This window comes from Pongo abelii, chromosome 1, assembly GCF_028885655.2.
Source record: "Pongo abelii isolate AG06213 chromosome 1, NHGRI_mPonAbe1-v2.0_pri, whole genome shotgun sequence".
Lineage (NCBI taxonomy): Eukaryota > Metazoa > Chordata > Mammalia > Primates > Hominidae > Pongo > Pongo abelii.
This window is the reverse complement of record NC_071985.2, coordinates 228,293,962-228,309,895: the sequence shown is the minus strand read 5'-3', so window position 1 is coordinate 228,309,895 and position 15,934 is coordinate 228,293,962. Positions and strand designations below refer to the sequence as shown.

Below are 15,934 nucleotides of genomic sequence, written 5' to 3'. Positions count from 1 at the left end.
GAACACGTACAAACTCTTTTTTTCTTGTTATTATTCCCTAAACAGTACAATTTACATAGCATTTGCACTGTATCAGGTATCTCAGAAAATCATCAAATTCAACTTAGAAATGCATGTGCTGCTTCCACCAATTGTAAAATCAAATTCAACAAGACCAGTTCCCATGAATTAGAATCTCAATCCATGAAGAAAACCCCTCCTAAGTGACAGAAGCACCAGCAGCTTTGCACCAGCTCAGCCACAGCCGAGCACAGAAAGCAACTCCTCCCTCAACACCTGGGCATCACCAGCTGGAGGCCAGAGGAACACAAAGCTCCCTCCACGGGCTTGCACGTTTGTTCATTCCCTATCCTGCCATCTGGAACAGGCAGAAAGAAGGAAGTCATCACCTGTGACTAGGGATCCTAGAACTTTCAGTGGTGAGAGCTCCAGATGCCTGGAGCCAAGGCCCCATACTCATTCAGGTGGACTACTCCAACACTCCCTCGTACCTTCCGCCCCTCACTTCAGTATACATGGAATTCTCAACCAGGACATGGGTCTAAACCAAGAAGCTCTGAGCACAGGGTACTGCCTCAGCAGAAGCAGCTAGGCTGACGGCCAACAAGAACTCTTTAACCTCCTAACCATGTGGACTTGCTGCCACCCACAGGGCCAGGGCCCTACCTCTGCTGGCAGCCCTTGCTGCTTGCAGCCAATTGTGACTCCTCTTCTTAAAGCCACAGACTCAGATCACAGACTCCTAACTTTCGGATAGGGCTTCAAGATGAGTAGACAGATGGCTACTTTAACAGTGCAAACTCAAGGTGTTGGTCCTTGGCTCTCGACCACCCTCTAATTCTCGGGTCCCACATTTGCAGGGCACCCATGTGACGTGTCCTTTTAAATGCTTAGTTGGGGAGCTGTCAAGTAACTGAGCTGACTCTGGACTGAAGCACAAGTAACAAGCTTCTGGGCCACACTTCATCACTGTCCAATTCTACACCTTGGTATTAAGCAAAAACCCAACTAACAGATTCCATTAATGCAATCTACGGCAATTATCTTACAAATGTGATGATTACCGTACTAGACTAAGTACCTTTCCCCGGGAAGAGACGGAAATGCTGCCTGCCATGTGCCTGGCGAGTCAGCTCTCTGGAAACACTTACTCGAAGGGGACGTGGGTGGTTTCCTGGCAGGCCGCCGCTCCGCCTTGGGGCCACTGACAGGCTCCGTGGGTGCATCCAGATGTTCTTCTGAGCCCAGCGAGAACTGGAACCGGAGTGTACCTGACTCCACCTGCTTCACCTGCAATGGACCACAAGAGCAGTGATGGCCACTCCCTTCATCAGCACACCTATCAGAACGATCCAACCAGGAACAGCAGGCTCTGCCCTAAAACAAAGTCTACGTGAAATCAGAGGCTTCTGATGCCACATGTTCTTAGATTATAATCAAGTAGTTTGAGCAAAAAGCAATTGGCGTGGCACTAAAAGCCCTGCAGACCATATGATCATGGAATGACCCTTACCCAAGTAGAAATCGCAATCTCTCTCGAGTTGTGAATGTTTTCATTGACCTGTGTGAAACTGACATCTTTCTTCTGGGTATGGCTCTGTGGGTTTTGGCACATGCACAGACTCACATAACCAGCACCACACTCAGGGTGCAGGCCAGCCCCATCCCTCCAGGGTGCTCCCTTGCCCTGCCCTGCCCCTCTGCAGCCACACCCAGCCCCTGCCTAACCCGGGCAATCTATGACTGCTTCCCCAGCACTGTCATTTGGTCTTTTTGAGAATGTCAAAAAAATGTCCAACACATGGAATCACATAACATATAACTTTTGAGACCAGCTTCTTTCATTTAGCATAAGACTGAGGAGATTTATCCAAGTTGTTACATACACATCAAACTGTTTCTTTTTTTATTACTGAGTGATATTCTATCATACGGATCTATCAGTTTCTTTATCCATTCACTCACAAACATTTGGGTAGTTTCTGGTTTGGGTGATTATAAATAGACCTGCTACAAACACATGTGTTTGTGTGAATTCAGGTTTCATTTCTCCAAGAGTAGGACTGCTGGGTCATATGGTATATTTAATTTCATAAGGCACTTCCAAACTTTATTTCTGGACTTTCTAGTCTGTTCCATTAACCGAATTCCTTGATACTAATTATATTAATCAGCGTAGCTGTACAGTAAGTGTTTAAACTGTGTAGTATGATTCCTCCAACTTTACTGTTTTTTTTTTTTCAAAACTATTTTGACTCTTCTAATTCCTTTAGCTTTCCATATAAATTTCAGAATCAACTTGTCTATATCTCCAAAAAAATCCTGCTGGGATTTTGACTGAAACTGCATAAAATCTCTAGATCAATCTTGGGCAGAACTGACAGCTTTACTATGTTGAGTTTTCCAAGACATAAACATGTTACGTCTCTCCAATTATTTAGGTCTTCTTTGATTTCACCTAAGAATAACCAATGACAACTAGCAAAAGGACAGTTTTATTGTTTTCAGCATACAGATCCCGTATCTATTTTGTTAGATTTAGTTCATGGAGGGCAGGCTTTGTAAACATTACTGTTTCTGTATTTTGCTTTCAATTTTTCAGTGCTAGTATACAGAAATAGGATTGATTTTTCATGTTGACTTCCTGTGTTATCCTGCAACCTCACTAAACCCACTTACTCATTCCAAAAGGACTTTTTTGTAGACTCCTCAGAATCTTTGACATAGACAATCACGTTTTCTGCAAATAAGGACAGTTTTGTTTCTTCCTTCTAATGTGTATGTCTTTTGTTTTCTTGACTTACAGCACTGACTACAACTTCCAGTGCAATACTGAACATGGCGTTGAGTGCTAACAGTGGACATCCTTTACTTGTTCCTAATCTTGGGGGAAAGCAATCAGTCTTTCACCATTAAGTATGATGTTAACTAAAGAGTTTTTGTAGATACCACTGATTATGCTAAGGAAGTTTTCTTTTATTGCTAGTTTGCTCAGTTTTTAATCATAAACTGATGCTGAATATTGTCAAATGTTTTTTCAGTATCAATTGCCAGGATCATATGGTTTTCCTTCTTTAGGCTGTTACTATAATGAATTACATTTATTGATTTCCAAATAGAAAACAGACTTGCATTCTCGGATAAAGCTCCACTTGGCTATAGTGTATTATTCTTTTTGCGTATTGCTGGACTCAAATCTGCTAATATTTTGTTGAGTATTTTGCACCTATGTTTATGAAGGATATGGATCCACAGTTCTGTTTTCTTGTTACTATTAATATTATTTTTCTGGTTTTGATATCAGGGTAATGCTGGCTTCATTTCATGAGTTGGGAATTGCTCTCATCTTTTCTGTTTTCTGAAATAGATTGTATAAAAGTGGCATTATTTCTTCTTTACATGTCTAATAGGATTGATAGTGAATAGGCCTGAATATTTCTTTTTCAAAAGTTTTTAAACTATGAATTCGACTTACATATTAGTTATAGGACTACTCAGGTCATCTACTTCATCTTGGCTGAGTTTTGGCAGTGTGGAGTTTAATATTCATTCATCCATTTCACCTAAATTGTCAAATTTATGTGCAGAGAATTGTTTGTAGTATTCCCTTATTGTCCTCTGAATACCCATGAGGTCTGTACTGATATTCCTTCTTTCATTCCTAATATTAGTCATTTGTGTCCTCCCTTCTTTTTCAGTCTTGCTATAAGTTCATCAGTTTTACTGGTTATTTTCAAACAGGTTTTTGTTTCACTGGGTTTTTGCTATTTTTTAATTTTTAATCTATTATTTTTGTTTTCAATTTCATTGGTTTCTGCTGCTATTGACTTCTGAATTGCTTTGGGTTTATTTTACTCTTCTTTTTCTAGTTTCTGAAGACAAAGATCAGATCGCTGAATTAAGATCTTTTTTCTGTTCTAATATAAACACCTAACGCTAAGCATATTTGAGCTGCATCCTACGAACTTTGACATGTTGTATTTCCATATTTGTTAAGTTCACAATATCTTCTATTTTCCCTTGAGGCTTACTCTTTAATTTATGGATTTTTACATATTGTTTAATTTCCAAGTGGTTGAAAATTTTTATTATCTTTGTTATTGATTTCTAGTTCAATTCCATTATAATCTGAGAATACATTTTGTATAATCGCAACTCTCTTAAAACTGAAGTTTGTTTTATGACCAAGGATATTGTCTATCTTGATGAATGTTCCATGTGCACTTGTAAACAACGTGTATCCTGCTGTTGTTGGGGAGAGTGCTCTATAAATATCATTCCGATCCAGTTGGTCGATGGTGATAGTCAGTCCTTCTGTATCACTGCTGATGGAATAGCTAGTTGTTCTTTGTTTACTTAGAGAGGAAGTTGAAGTCTCCAACTCTAATTGTGGATTTGTCCATTTCTCCTTTCAGTTCAATCAGTTTTTGCTTCATGTATTTTGAAGCTCTATGTTAGATGCAAGCAATTTTAGGATTGTTATGTCTTGGCAACCGACCCATTTATCATGTGTACTATCTCTCTTAATTCCTGGAAATTTCCTGTATTCTGAAGTCTAGTTTGTCTGATAGTGTCAATAGTAATACACCCACTCCAGTTTTCTTTTAATTAGTGTTTGAAAAGAATATTTTTCATTCTTTTAATTTACATTATATTTATTTAAAGTATATTTCTTATAGACAGTATATAGTTGGGCTTTGTCTTTCATTAAGCCTGACCATATCTTTTAAACTGGTGTGTTTACACTATTTACACGTAAGGTAATTACAGGCATACCTCAAAGATACTACACGTTCAGTTCCAAACCACTACAATAAAGCAAGTCACTGAATTTTTTGGTTTCCCAGTGCATTTAAAAGTTGTATTTATACTACACTGTAGTCAATAGGTGTGTAATAGCATATGTCTAAAAAAAAAAAAAAAAAAAAAAGTACTGTACCTACCTTAATTTACAAATACCTTATTGCTGGCTGGGTGCAGTGACTCATGTCTGCAATCCCAGCACTTTGAGAGGCACACAGATCACCTAAGGTGAGGAGTTCAAGACCAGCCTGGCCAACATGATGAAACCCCATCTCTACTAAAAATATAAAAATTAGCCAGGCACCTGTAATCCCAGCTACTTGGGAGGCTGAGCCAGAAGAATCGCTTGAACCTGGACGGAGGTTGCAGTGAGCTGAGACTGCGCCACTGCACTCCAGCCTGGGTTACAGAGCAGGACTTCATCTCAAAAAAAAAAAAAAAAAAAAAAAAAAAAAAAAAAAAATTTCTTGCTAAAAAAATGCTAACCATTGTGCCATTATAGGTATGGTGACTCACGCCTATAATCCCAACACTCTGGGAGGCCAAGGTGGGAGGATCTCTTGAACCCAGGAGCTCAAGATGATTCCAGGAAACACAGCAAGACCTCAACTCTACAAAAATTAAAAAATTACCCAGGCATGGTGGCACATGCCTGTAGTCCTAGCTACTCAGGACGCTGAGGTGTGAGGATTGCTTGAGCCTAGGAGTTCAAGGCTGCAGTGAATTATGATCGTGCCACTGCACTCCAGCCAGGGCAACAGAGTAAGACACTGTCTCAAAAAAAAAAAAAGAAAAATGCTAAGGATCATCTATGCCTTCCAGAACATTGTAATCTTTTTGCTGGTGGAGGGTTGTGCCTTGATATTGATGGCTGCTGCCTAATCAGAGTAGTGGTTGCTGAAGGTTGGGATGCCTGCAGTGCTTTCATAAAACAAGACCACAATGCAAGTTTGCTCCATCAATTGACTTTTCATGTCATAAAAGAGTACCATGCAATGCTATTTGACAGCATTTTACCATAGACAGAACTTCCAAAATCATAGTCAATCTTCTCAAACCTTGCCATTGCTTTATCAACTAAGTTTAGGTAATATTCTAAATATTACATCTATATACCCTTAAAATCTCACCAAACACCGTGTTTAGTTTAGTTTAGTTTTGTTTTGTTTTTGAGACAGAGTCTTGCTCTGTTGCCCAGGCTGGAGTGCAATGATGCAATCTCAGCTCACTGCAACCTCCGCCTCCCAGGTTCAGGTGATTCTCCTGCCTCAGCCTCCTGAGTAGCTGGGATTACAGGCATGCGCCACCACACGTGGCTAATTTTAGTATTTTTAGTAATAACGGGGTTTCACCATGTTGGCCAGTCTGGTCTTGAACTCCTGACCTCAGATGATTCGCCCACCTCAGCCTCCCAAAGTGCTGGGATTACAAGCGTGAGCCACCGCACCCAACCACACTGTTATAATTTCTGCTTCAACCATCCAACATATTTTAAAGAAGAAGAGAAGAATATTATATTTGCCATTTCTGTTGTTCTTTCTTCATTCTTGATGTCCCAAATTTCTATCTGGTATCATTTCCCCTCTGTCTGAAGAAATTCTTTTAGCAATTCTTTAAGCAAAGTATCTGCTACCAATGAATGCTCTTACTTTCAGTTCATCTGAGAATGTCCTCATTTCACATCTTTGTTCTGTTTTTTTTAACTTTTTTTTAACTGGACATAGAATTCTGAGTTCCAAGGTCTTTCTGTTAGCACTTTTAAAATGTCCCACTTTTCTTCTGGTCAGCATGGTTTCTGATGAGGAATCCACAGTCAGTCAAATTATTATTTCTCTGTAAGTAATGTGTCATTTTTCTATAGCTGTTTTTAAGAATCTTCTCCGTCTTTAGTTTTTAGCAGTTTGCGTATGATTTATCTGGGTGTAGATTTCCTCACATTTATCCCTGGGGTTCACTGAACTTGGATCTGCAGATTTATGTCTTTTGCCAAATTGGGGAAGTTTTCAGCCAATATTTTTTCAAGTACTTTTTTCTACACCATAGTCTCCTCTACCAGGACTGGGTGCTAGCTAGCCTTTTTGGTAGGGACCTACAGGTCAATGCTAAGGCTTTGCCCCTTGTCTTCCAATCATCTTCTCTGTTGCTCAGGGTGAATAAATTGCTATTGGTTTATCTTCAAGTTCACTAACTCTTTTGTCATCTCCATTCTGCTGTTAGGCCATCTAGTAGTTTTTTACTTTGGTTATTTTGTTTTTCAGTTCTAAAATTTTCATTTGATTGATTGTTCTTTATATCTTCCATCTCTTTACTGAGACAGCCTACCTTCCCATTTATTTCCAGAGTGTTTGCTCTTATTTACTAGAGCATCTTTATTATGGCTGCTTTAAATTTTCTGTCTGACAATTCTAACATTTGTGCCATCTCAATGTTGGTGTCTGTTAAATGTCTTTTCTCTACAAGCTGTATTTTCCAGGTTCTTTGTATGACAATTAATCTTAGAGCATATCACAGACACTTTGAACATTAGATTATAGAGTCTCATTTAAATCCTGTGAAGAATGCCGGTATTTTTATTTAGGTAGGAATTGACCTAGTTGAGTTCAGGACACAGTTTCTGACCAGCATCCTGCGGGCTGTGGTTTCAATGTCAGTTCCATTTTCAAAACCTGTGCAGTGTTCTTTGGATCTCTTGTGCATGTGGCTCCACCCAGCAGGCAGCTCTGGGACTGGGAAGCAGTCAACCCCACAGTCTCAAAAGTCTTTGGTATGCCATTCAGGGTCAGACCCACACATGTGCAGCTTCAGGGTGAACCCAGGGTTTTGTAAACAACCTTACAGGGCCGCTTCCCCAGCTCCTCTCTTAGAGATCTCTCTAGTATTTTCCAGTAGAGCCCCATTTCAATCCTCCAACCAGCTCTGCTGCCCCCTGCAACAGTGCCTGAATCCAAGGCCAAGCAGTAGGAAGACAGAGTGCTTTAAAGATGGGCAGGAATGTATAAAAGAGCTAAAATTTTCATCTGTCATTATGAGAATTCAGTATATAATGGCTAAAATTGTAAATTAAGAAATAGCAGTAGAATCCTATTATTTAGAAAACACAGGTAAAGACCATAAGTCACAGCTAAGAGTTGAAAGTGGCTGCCTTTGGAGATATCAATTTAAAAAAAAAAAAGAGGGAGACAATTATTTGCTCAAGGGAAAAGGGCAGGAGTTGTTTAAGAAAGTAAACAATCATGATGACACATGACTTCATTTCATAGTAAATAATGGTGAAATAATCAAAACAACATAAACTCTAAAATCTAACTACCCCAAAGTTATGGGCTTTGAATTCTATTTCTACTTTGATTAACATCTGCCACTCCTACTCAACAGTCATGGGATCAGGGATGTTTTTTCTTCGAGTATATGTAGGTGCTCAATAAAAGTTCACTGAGTGATGAATGACTGAATGAGATAAAGAAGAGGCTGGTGCAGTGGCAGACACAGGCACACCTAGGTTTCCAACTGACCTGACTTGAGAGGGACTGGCACCACTATGCAGGAAATACAGGCAGAAGCAGAGGAGTGCCTTCGCAGTGCAGGAAAGTGAGTCAAGTTTGTGACCATGGTTAGTTCACCGCTTTGGTTAATTAAATCACTGTAGAGTAGTGGCCCTCAACTGGGGGCAATTTTACCCCCCAGGAAACATCTGGCACTGTCTGTGGACATTCAGGGCTCTCACAGATGGGGGGATCCTGCTGGCACCCAGTGAACAGAGGCCGGGAACACTGCTCAGCATCCCCTAGTGCACAGGATGGCCTCACACCAAGAATTCTCTGGCCCAAATGTCAACAGAGCTGAGGTCAAAAACTCCTGATTTGGAAGTGGTACTCCTTGTGGAAAATGGCAGAACTTGATACATTTGTGTCCTTAAGATAGTAAACCTTCAAAACATTTATGCCCCAATATAGTTTATGCACTTAAAAATTAAGGGCAATACAGTGGCACGATAGACCTAAAGGTAAACAGAAGAAATATTTATTTATATACCTATCCAAAGGGGAGGAGAGGGGAAGGAAGAGGAGAGAGAAGAGAAGAGACAAGGAGAGAGAGGAGGACGCGGGAGTGGCAGGGAGGGGAAGATGGTAATGGCTTCAGGATTTCTAACAGCAATTTTATAATAAGGGCTCAAAGTAGACCATGTGGGAGTGCAGCAAAATATGGTCCCATCAGGAGAGACATTCCTTATAGGAAGAAAAGCTGCACAATCAGCTGTTCTCTTATTCAGGTCCCCCAAGCATTATCCCAATCATCAATAACAACACTGAACACATTACTGTCACTGGAGTCAGCACAGAGGTGACAAACTGAAATAACATGCACAGTCCTTTTACCTTAGAAAAATGAGGCACCTGAGTACTAAAAAGCTCCTGCTTGCACTGCTGAAACGGACATGTTTTAGGAACGTGAGAGAAGACCAAACAGTGCAGCCGAGCAGAAACTCGGCCACACCTCGGAGAGCCCAATGGACTCCAGCCATCTGCCAGAGCAGGGTTTCTCACTGTCTGTGGTGCCCTGGGTCACCGCTAACCATCCTTCAACACCACCAATGGAGCCAAGGAGGCTGGGGATGGAGACCCTCATACACACTTCAACCCACTCTGCTCTACTTTTTTTTGCTTTCTTAATTGGGGTGCAGAGAACAGTTCATTTCAGAATTTAAAAAAACAAAAAAACAAAAAAAAAAAACCTGAGAATCTCTGCTGTGGTCCTACCCCTTTGTACACACCCAAGGTCCAACAGGCATTAGTGATAAGTCACAAAGATAAGCCAGGGCTAGAAACCAGAACTGGCTCCCACCTCAGCACTCATCCACCAAAAAACCTACTGGCAAAGGCCACATGAGGCCCAAGCTCCAATGCTCCAAACGTGCACGCAACAGAGGTGAATCTCGCTGCAAAGTGTGTACACAACAGCTGGAGGTTCACCAAGTCATCCCAGGAAATCAGTATGTGAACAGCGATAAAACCCATGATAAAACTGGTCTTATCAGGTTTACATAAAAACATCATACTAATCTTTTTAAAGGCATACCCATGACATGAAAAGAATTCTGTAAATGAAACATCTGCAAACATATTTGTGAACTTTTGCTTTTGAAAATGAATGAACTTGCTAGAAGCTCACCAGAGATGCATAAGAAATACCTAATAATTTACCTCTTCAGAGCTCAGACTGGCTGAGGGTACCTTGTAGACCAGACAGTGCGAGGGGTTGGGCTGGATCCCGCCCTGCAGAGGCAGGGTCACCCTTCCAGAATCAGCTTCCAGCAGGGGGTTCCAAACAGCCCAGCGGACCATGTGCATGCATGCCAGGTTGGACAGAGAGGTGACTGAAGCTGCCTAGAATTAAAACAAAGCACATCGGTGTATGAGTTATCACAGAAGTCACCTGGAGAGGGGAAATCAACAGTGCTTTCACGTGTAAAATTCAACGAGAGCTCAGTGTAGCAAGGGGCAGGGATCGTCAGTGGCATTTTATAAAAGCAACTAGGGCAGGAGGAGGACATGGCATCCACAGTGCAGACAGTAGGGCACAGATAGTCTTCAGTTACATGACCCCACCGACCCAACCAGGACCCCTGCCCACTCATGAGTCTCCTTTTCTGGCCCAAGGTAGTGATGGTTTCCCCCTTAGAGACCAGCACTGTTTTATGAACCCCTGTTCCCATAAGGATCTTTCCATAGGTTTGTAAACACTCTGCACCTTGCCAACACCAACTCAAATCCGTCAGGAAAATACTAGGAACAGCGCTTTGAATTTCTAATTAGAAACTTGGTAAAAATAACGAAGAATGCACACGTATATTCAATTCAGCGTTATTAGCACACATTTTCTCCACAAAGCTCCAGCTTACAATAAAACATTTCATATCTGTAGCTTTCATGAAATTGGGAAATGGATCGGGTCAAATTCCAGGCATTGTTCCTTCTCTCTCCTTCTCTATGGCTGGCCAAATGGAAGGAATGAGGACACTATGAACATCCTTGGGTTACAACCACATTAAAGTCGTTTTCACAAACATGGTTTCAGGGCTTGACTGAGTAGAGAGTTTTAAAATTACAAACTTTCATCCATTTACTTAGAAAGAAGTAGGACTAAAGCTAAACCCCGGTCTTTTTTTGGACCCCAGAGTCCAGCAGAGCCACCCTGTTGAAGAGGACTCCAGAGGTGATCAACTCTGAACCAAGGCCCTGCCGCAGATCCTCTGCAGGCTCCCCTGGTGGGTGGAGCACACTTAAGTCACCAGGAAGCCGATTAGCCAGAGGCCCATGGGGTACAGGCAACAGGGGGTCCGACCAAGAGCCCCAGTGAGAGCTCTTTCCACTCCTAAGATCACAGCTGCACTGACCAGTGAGTGCTGCGGAGCGCTGCCTAGACCAGAGCCACTGGAACAGCCCGGAGGAAGGAGAGGCAGCTGTCCACTTCCACCTGGGACTTCCAGCCTCTGTGTCCCATGTGCAGGAGAAACAACCCCCAAGCAGGAGGTGGTGACTGGACCATGAGCACAGTGCTCCACTTCCTAGTGCTCCACTTCCTACGGCTTTCCCCCGGCCCTAGCTAACAGAGACAGCTGCACCCTTCAGGGGTGATGAAAGTAAAATGGGGTGGCTCCCCACTGCTCCCAGTCCCAGGCTTGGCTAAGGCAGCCAAGCGCATCCCTCTTAACACTGCTGCCTGAGGGCATGAACCCAGGCGGCTTCACAAACGCAGCCATGGTCACAGCGAGGAGGTGGCCCAGAAGGAGGACGCGTCCCACTCTTGGTGACGAATGGATGCCCATGCCCTGCCTAGGATGGATGGAGCACAGCATCCACCAGGAACAGAGACGCCCAGGGGATCCACGAATTTGCGCTGCCCTGGGAGCCAAGGAGGATGCAAGACTCCAGTGGTGGTGGCCAGGGGTCCTAAGGGACTTTGCTTATTTGGCTAGACACGCCAGTGAGGAACAGCCACACCAGTGTAACTGCCCAGACTGCACTCAGGTCCCACACAGATCCCCGCAAGCATGTGTGCACTCAAGGCCTCTAAAATCCGGACACAGATGGCCCCATGGTCTATACTGGGCTAAACCACGGCCAACTTCATACACAAGCAGGTTTGAATACAGAAAAGAAAACAGTTCTTGTTTCTTCCAAGTCAGCCTCTTCCAGACTATTCCTGCCAGATGATATCCCATCCTGTTATATCCTAATAAAAATTTAGAATTGGCATCTTGTTTCACATTAATCTCTTTTCCCATCATAATCGGACTTCAAACCATCCACTTCTGCAGAGCCCTTTGCTGCAGCTAAATTCCAGATCATGGGCCAGGATACTGCCACATTCACGCCCCTGTCACAGGATGAGCAGGGATTTGGGTGGTCCCTGGCAATTCAATGAGAAAACACCCACACCATGGAAGGACATAGAAAGAATCAGAAAAGTAAGAAATGGAAGCATATTACTCTAAGCCACACTTTCAACATTTGCCAAATACAAACACAATGTCTTCCTGTTCCCCGTTCAGTTAGCTGACAACAGATTATAAAACAGTGCTGAGCAACCATAGCATACCAACGACATGGTGATTATAATTCCACTGCTTTTTAAAAATCAAATTACAGCCAGGCACGGTGGCTCACGCCTGTAATCCCAGCACTTTGGGAGGCCGAGGCAGGTGGATCACCTGAGGTCAGGAGTTCAAGACCACCCTGGCTGACATGGTGAAACCCCATCTTTACTAAAAATACAAAAATCAGCTGGGTATGGTTGCAGGCACCTGTAATCCCAGCTACTCGGGAGGCTGAGGCAGGAGAATCACTTGAACCTAGAAGGTGGAGGTTGCAGGGAGCCGAGATCACACCATTGCACTCCAGCCTGGGCGACAGAGTGAGACTCCATCTCAACAACAAAAAAATCAAATTACTATAAATGTATTAGGAAAACTTGTCACTATAAGGATTCAACAATGTCTAGACTACTTTTGTAAACAGTTATCATCATAAAATACAGAAGTGTATTATTACAGGATCAAAAACAAAATAAAGTAAAATATGTATCCACGTTTTCATGCTATCTATACAACTTCTAATTTTCCACTTAGGGGATTCCAATATCTGATTTTCCAATTTCACAGTTCTTTTTGGTTCTCCATCAATAGACGATCTCCTCTGTGCAAAGTATCTGTCAGTTACATAAACATCCATTTTTCCTCACTTTTCTGTTTAACAGCTTTAATAACAACAACAAAAAATCTGTGTAGCGAATTATTGATCACTCTTTCTGAGACCTCAACAGGCTAATGGGGGCCTGGTGGGAAGCCAGTCGCCATGTATTTGCCCACACTTGCTCACTACCAGCCCACAGAGGGACCGGCAGACAGGAACTGCCCAAAAACCACCTGGCTCTGCAGAGAAGGCCAAGCACAAGCAGAGTCACAGTGAGTCTAACACGCTCCTACCGCCAGTGGATCCTAGTGCTTGAGATGACATCCACTACTTCATCATTTCTTTTCCTGCCCAACTTGGGTTTGAATTCACACAAACTGAAGAAAAAAAAAAAGCCCCAAATACACCGAATTGCTCCCATTTAGACTTTTTAAGTATAACAGCACAAAATACACAAGTACAAATACACAAAAGACAAAATACACAATACACAATACACAAAAGACAAATGAGGAATACACTTGGATTATGAGTCAGGTTTTGTTGTGGAACAGAAGTGCCACGCTTGCATTTACCACGCAAAGCTGCTCACAGAAAACAGGCCCTTGGCCTTTGGAAATGCTACAAACCACAGTCCCTGTGGCGGGCTCAATGTGTCCTCCAAAAAGATGCTCTCAGCCTAATCCCCGGAACCTGTGGCTGTGCTTTATTGGAAACAAAGGTCTTTGCGGATGTGATTAGTTACAGTGTTGTGGGATGAGATAATCCTTCATTATCTAGACTGGCCCTAACTCCAATGGCAAGCATCCCTGTAGGAGCAGGGGAGAGAGAGACAGACACAGAGGGAGACACAGAGCAGAGGCCACGTGATGAAGGGGAGGAGCACAGAGTGATGTGGCCACAAGCCAAGGACAGCTAGGAGCCCCAAAACCCACAAGAGGCAGGGAAGCCCCATCCCACAGAACCTCCCGAGGAACTCAGTCCTGCCACACCTGGGGTTTCCTCGGAAGGAGCTCGGCCCGCCACACCTGGGCTTTGCCTGAGGAGGATCTTGGCCCTGTCACACCTGGGGTTTCCTGGGGAGGAGCTGGGCCCCGCCACACCTGGGGTTTCCTGGGGAGAAACTTAGTCCTACCATACCTGGGGTTTGCCAGCAGAGCAGATTGTGGACCTGTGGCCTCAGAGCTGTGAGAGCGCACATTTCCGCTGCTTTGAGCTGTGGAGGGTGTGACGCTTTGTTACAGAAGCACTGGAAAGTCACACAGGCCCTTGATGGCTTCTGTCCTCAGATCAACCCGAACTTACTTAGACGAAGGTAAAAACGTCACATTACTTCACGAGCTTCATTTTCTTTAGATTTTCAGTGAGACCTTTTCACTCTTGCCTAGGCACCCGGCCTCTGGCCCTGGGCCCAGTTCTGCTGGGACCTCCAGCCCCAGGGACTGGGAATGCACAGTGAAGGGGATGGCAGCCGCTCTCTGGGTAATGACAGGGTGGGGTCCCCGCCAAGCAGCGCACTCACGCTCCACTGCCTCAAGGCCTTATCCAGATAGAGAGCTGGGCCCAGGGGAACCGCCACCTCAATGGAGGTGACATGTGGCACCTGGCTGAGGACAAATTTTAAAAACACAAACTACTGCGTCAAAACATCTCTGAATATTCCTAGTATCACACAAATCACAGAGGACAGAAAGAAAAAAGAGAGAGAAATGTAGGTCTATAATTATGCGGACGAAGGAGACAGGGAGGCCTAAGATAAGTGTGAAGAAAGCAGCTCAGGCCCTGGGCTGGGAACACACGCAGTCACACTCATGTGGTGTGAGAGCCACAGCAGGGACAGGGCTGACCCCTCGCAGGCACCATCCACCCTGTGCACCAGCTCCCACCCTGTGAAATGACCACCATACAGGCGTAGGAAACAGAGCAACCAGCCGCACACGACAGGTGGCACAGACCCAGGAGCATCCTTGGAGGTGGAGCCAGGTGTCCCCCAGGTGTCCCCCAGCAGCATGACGGGTGGGGCACACAGGCGGCAGGTGGCTCCGGAACTCAGAGCTCAGGCCACGGGCTGAGGGCAAGTCCTTCCCGATGGCTCGCTCGCTGGCCGGCATTCTCCCTGAAGGACACGGGGCTCTTGGCCCTCGAGGCGAACTTCACAAGGCCTGAGAGACTGAGCCCCACCAGGTGAAGAGCTGGGGGTGGCAGGCAGCCAGGCTGGCGTTGGCACCTCTACCTCCTGGCTGAGCAGCAGGAAGAACCAGGAGCCCAGAGGTCACAACAGCGGCACAGCCACTGCCAGCAACAGCGGAGGTTCACAAGCAGATGCCATCAACCAGAAGTTATTCAGTCCTCAAATCAGATCCAGTACATGCAGAACTGAGTCCAAACGAGACAGACAGCAAACCCGGCAGTGGCTCCCACACACTCCTGGGGGAAAGGAACCCTAACCACAGGCAGTTGAAGTCATCTCCTCCGACCCTCTATGACACAGGCCGTGCGCTATCATTTAAAAGCAGAGTGAATTTTAACCCTTTTCCCATTTAGGAAAACAAAGCGCAGCTGGCCGCCAGCACCAATTTAATTTTACATAAACGTGCTCTTTGAGGCTGAAGCAAATCTGACTGATTTTCAATGTGAAAATAAAATATAAAAACTGTTCTTGGAATTATTTCTAAACAGAACTAACATCAGAATCGTCTGAATCATCAGAATCGTCTATTTTGGAAAAATAGGATTCATCAAACGAATCTTCAGCCAACAACTGTTAGAGAACGATGTTAACACCACGTGTAGGAATGCTACATTTTCTAGAATTTGACATTTTCATTGATGGAAAATTACTGTACCTTGTATATGGAAATACCACTACTAAAAACATAATGCTATAAATAGAATGATGTCTTTTGTTTCCAAAGTCAATATACTGGAGCAATGCGAAA

The 15,934-nt window shown here is 43.8% G+C and overlaps 1 protein-coding gene across 28 annotated transcripts in view; it reads right to left on the bottom strand.

Moving 5' to 3' along the window:
- Window positions 1-15,934, bottom strand: part of NPHP4 (nephrocystin 4) — a 127,541-nt gene that overhangs the window by 55,816 nt on the left and 55,791 nt on the right. For all 28 annotated transcript variants that reach the window (XR_008517172.1, XR_010136941.1, XR_010136942.1 and 25 more), the window contains 2 exons: window positions 10,005-10,187; window positions 1,152-1,290 (listed from right to left, as the gene is read on the bottom strand). Coding sequence is in view for 23 of the 28 variants with exons in the window: in XM_063715515.1 (XP_063571585.1) it covers window positions 1,152-1,290; window positions 10,005-10,187 (322 nt within the window). In the remaining 5 variants the exon portion in view is untranslated. Of the gene's footprint in view, window positions 1-1,151; window positions 1,291-10,004; window positions 10,188-15,934 lie in introns of those variants that run through there.